At 35.3% G+C, this 4,759-nt stretch overlaps 1 protein-coding gene across 1 annotated transcript; it reads left to right on the top strand.

Annotated features, from left to right (window-relative positions):
• On the top strand, window positions 1-1,786 carry LOC113709114 (monolignol oxidoreductase AtBBE-like 13). Its single transcript, XM_027231862.2, has one exon. It carries the CDS (start codon window positions 32-34, stop codon window positions 1,682-1,684), a length of 1,653 nt encoding a protein of 550 aa, XP_027087663.1. The 5' UTR covers window positions 1-31; the 3' UTR covers window positions 1,685-1,786.
• The last annotated feature ends 2,973 nt before the right edge of the window (window positions 1,787-4,759 follow it).

Genomic DNA, 4,759 nt, shown 5'->3' with positions numbered 1-4,759 from the left:
CCTAAGCACAAAAGTTGCCAAGACAATCAATATGGAACCTTCAAACCTTGTGCCATTTTCATCCTTCACGGTCTTCTTCTACTTGTCAATAGCTTTGTTATCATTATCATCAATTGCTGTTTCACAAACTGTTCAAGAAAACTTTTTCCAATGCATTAATCAGAATTCTGAGCTCTACGTCCCTTTCTCTTCAGCATTTGTCTCACCTAACAATGATTCATTCAGCTCTGTTCTGCAATCCACTGCACAAAACCTTAGATGTTTGGAGCCATCAGTGGCCAAACCTCAACTCATTTTCACACCACTGATTGAATCACATGTCCAAGCAGCAGTTATATGCGCGAAAGAGGTAGGCATTCAGATCAGAATGAGAAGTGGAGGCCATGATTATGAAGGCCTCTCTTACATATCTGATTTGGATTCCCCTTTTATTATCGTTGATCTCGGAAAGCTACGAGCCATCAGTGTAGATATAGATGATAACAGCGCTTGGGTTCAGGCCGGTGCAACCATTGGTGAAGTCTATTACAGAATTTTCCAGAAAAGCAAGACTCATGGCTTTCCAGCTGGCCTTTGCACTAGCTTAGGGATTGGTGGACATATAACTGGAGGTGCATATGGAACCATGATGAGAAAATTCGGCCTTGGAGCTGATAACGTGCTCGACGCTAGAATTGTTGATGCGCAGGGACGAATTCTTGATAGACAATCCATGGGAGAAGACCTGTTTTGGGCAATCAGGGGAGGTGGAGGAGCTAGTTTTGGCATAATTCTTTCATGGAAGATAAAACTGGTTCCTGTTCCTTCAATCGTGACTGTTTTTACTGTTCCAAAGACCTTGGAACAAGGTGCTACAAAAATTCTGTATAAATGGCAACAAGTTGCTGATAAACTTGATGAAGATCTCTTCATCAGGGTCATCATACAAAATGCGGATGCTGCTCAGAAGGGTGAGAAAACCGTGCAGACTGCCTACAATGCTCAATTCCTCGGTACCGCATCCAGACTCCTCGAGGTGATGAATCAAAGCTTCCCTGAATTGGGATTGACGCAAAAAGACTGTACAGAGATGAGCTGGATTCAATCGGTTATGTACATTGCTGGATACCCCAGCAAAACACCCCCTGAAGTTCTGCTTGAGGGGAAATCATTGTTCAAGAACTACTTCAAAGCCAAATCTGATTTTGTCAGAGAGCCTATTCCAGAAGACGGGCTTGAAGGGCTATGGAAAAGGCTTATGGAAGGAGATTCACCACTGATGATATGGAATCCATATGGAGGAATGATGAGCAAGATCTCAGAATCTGAAATTCCTTTCCCTCACAGAAAAGGAGTGATATTCAAGATTCAGTATGTGACACTTTGGCAAGATGCAGATAAGGACACTGCTGCGAAGCACATTGATTGGATCAGAAAACTGTACAATTACATGGCTACTTATGCTTCCACGTTCCCAAGAGAAGCTTATGTGAACTATAGGGATCTTGATTTGGGAGTGAACAAAGATGGCAACACAAGCTTTATTCAGGCCAGTGTATGGGGTTCCAAGTACTTCAAGAACAATTTTAACAGACTAGTAAGGATCAAGAATAAGGTTGATCCTGGTAACATGTTCAGGCATGAACAGAGCATCCCACCTCTTGCCTTAACGGGCAAAAGAAGGGGAAAGAGAATGATCCATTAAATTTCAGTTGCTTGCAATGTTAAAGTCTAGGAATAAATATTAGAAGATGTGTAATTCTTTTTCAATTTTTATTAAGTGATATTAATATGGTTTTACTAGCTATTCTACTGAACTTTTGTTAAATATTTGCTTAGATGGCCGAGTGTACATCTTTGAGTTTGCTTTGTATGATACGCATTGAAACTTGAACATTATAAATCAACAAGCAACTAAAGCTATGATTTTACGATTAGATTGGATTTGAGCAACATCTTTTTTTTCTGTAAGGGTTTGTGACATTCTGTTTGGTGGTGTACTTTATATTGGAATTTTAAACATAGGGTTATCCTAACGGGTATTGATTGGACACTTATTAACACGCATAATACCTATCAGATACATACACATATTAACAATTATTATCGTTTCTTACATTTTTATACTTTCTCTATTTTATTTTATCTACCCTCCTTATATTTATTTACTTTTTCTAATTTATCTTATATTTTAAAATATATAACACTTGAAATATCTTTCAACGAGTGCACAAGTTAAACAGACCCTTAAACATGTTAGTAATATTTCATGTGATTCGCACGTGATTCTTTTATCCTTAATACAAGAATTGTGTACAATTTTCATAATTTAGCAATGGTATCATATAGAATTACTAAATCATTTAGTCTGTTTAATATAGGTATTTTACATTCATTATGTTTATCCAGTTTAGTCTATTAAATCATCTAATCATATACTATGTCAATAGATTAGTTGATTTGAGATTATGATTTAGCCTCTTTTTCTTTTCATCCTTGTAGATGCCTTTGAATTGTTGGGTAGATAGATTTCCCTACTCTCTCCAAAACAAATTAAGCACAGGCAACAATAACCTTTTTTTATCCTAAAATCACCTTTTTCTAGTATTCATATGAATGTATATTGACGATCATGGAATTATAATCAGAAGTGTACCTCCACTTTTGACTGTAAAAGACTAGTAAATTTTTATCTCTTCTAAATGTTAAATTAAGAACAAATTGAATACAATCAATTTTTATACATAAGAAAATTTAAATGCTTAACAAATTAGAGTACTATTTGTTCTAACCTTTCTTCTTCTTTTCCTTCATCACATTAGGGTTCAATAGTCCGGCTGTGAATGGTGTCATTGTCTTGCAGTCATAGATGGACAATCACAAGCCTGCATGGTAACAGGTAGGCTATGTTGTTCCTGCCCAACATACCCTATATGTGAACAGGCCCATCAGTTGAGGGCTCGTTTAAAATTTAGGTAATTCTCCGTGTCCACAATGTCGTAAGATGACCCAAGGTAGGAACCTTTAACAAAACCCAATAAACATTGCTAGTTTTATTTTCTTGTTTTAATCTTTTTTTTTTCTACCAAAATCGGCAAACTTAACATTTAAGTTAACCTCACAGGAGAACCCTCAAAAGACGCTAATTTTTGTAACCTCCTATGGAACTTAAATCCTAAACTCACACAACTCAGATGAACGATGTGGGACTTGAGACGGGGAAACAGGAAGGCTGCTGCTAAGCCCACTAATGGAACCCACCACACTCTGATTATTAATCCTCGCCACTGGTCAATTTTCTTTCTACCAAAATTGGCAAACTTAACACTTAAGCTAACCCATAGGAGAACCCCAAAAGGCACTTAACAATTTTCTTGTTTTAATCAATCATCAACTCCTGAAAGTCACTTCTGAATGTCCATATATGATGATTTTGTCAATGAGAGCTACTACTCTAACTATAAGTGGGGATTTAACTAAGCCAACAGGAGGGGATTTAACTAAGCCAAGGGGCATTAGAGGAAGAGAATCCACCTTTAGATAAAAAGAGTGTACTGTACACTATTTGAATTTTATTGCAAGTACATAATAGTTTTGAATACCTGACAAAGTAGTTAGATTTGCACCTTATGTTTCGTCTGGTGACTCGCTATCGTACATTTTCTACTTCTCTGAATGAAAGAAAAAAAAAAAAAAAAGAGCTGATTGGTCAATTTCTTTTTTTAAAAAGATAGAAGTGCTAAGATTTTGTGAAAGAATTAAAAGTTTTCCATTTCAAATTGTTAGAGAAAAGGTCTTTTCGAGTTAAGCAGTCCTAAACTTATCGAGTATACATGTCCTTCTGCTTCACTTATCGAGTGTACATGTCCTATGGAGAAGTAAATTATTTTCCGGACAAGTTGGTTCAGATTGTAGGTTAATTGCATTATCGCTCCTAAAATTTTGCTAAATTACAACCTCCACGTAAACTGTTGTTGGAAATGAGGGTTTTATAATGTATGTCTAAAAGTCTCAAATAGAAGTGGCAAAATGGATTCATATCCACTAATCCATCCATATAAACCAACCTTAAATGGATTTGGATGATCCATATAAATTCAATGGTTTTAAATGGATAACCATTTAAATCCAATTATGTTAGTGGATTTAAATGGATTATCCATCTTATCCATATACATCCATTTAACTTAAAAAATAGAAAACACATTTATAAAAATGTGAGATAAAATGTTGTAGGACCATCTATTCTTTTCTTCATAACTTTCTCATATGTCAAATTAATTTTGTAGGACCACCTATTCTTTCTTTCATAACTTCCTCGCATGCCAAGTTGCCAATAACATTAATTGCATTTTATTTGCTTCTAGTTCCTAGACTTCTTCCATCCTTTTCAAAATTATATTTTAGTCTCTACTCTTGTTTTTTTTAATTAAACTCTCATGTAGTAATGATTGCAAACATTTATATTCTTAAGTAAAGAAAAAGCGAGAATGCATCATGCAGTGTCAAAATAATTTTTATTTTTTTAATTCTTTTATTTATAAAAAAAAAATTTTCTAACGAGTGTCCCCGCAACATTGGTTAAGATATGTAAATGACATTTTTTTTTTCCCAAATCCTCATACTTGCAATCCCTCTCCCCTTATCACCCAACTCAACTATCCAAAAAACAAAAGACACCTAATTTACTAAGTAATATAAGGTAGCTGGTATATCAATGGTATAATAAGGAGTTTCATACATTTTTAGGTACTACGTGCACATGTGATGCAAATATTTT

The sequence above is a fragment of the Coffea arabica genome, chromosome 9c (assembly GCF_036785885.1).
Source record: "Coffea arabica cultivar ET-39 chromosome 9c, Coffea Arabica ET-39 HiFi, whole genome shotgun sequence".
In the NCBI taxonomy this organism is placed as follows: Eukaryota; Viridiplantae; Streptophyta; class Magnoliopsida; order Gentianales; family Rubiaceae; genus Coffea; species Coffea arabica.
The sequence above is the reverse complement of the archived record's forward strand: the minus strand, read 5'-3'. Positions and strand labels throughout refer to the sequence as shown.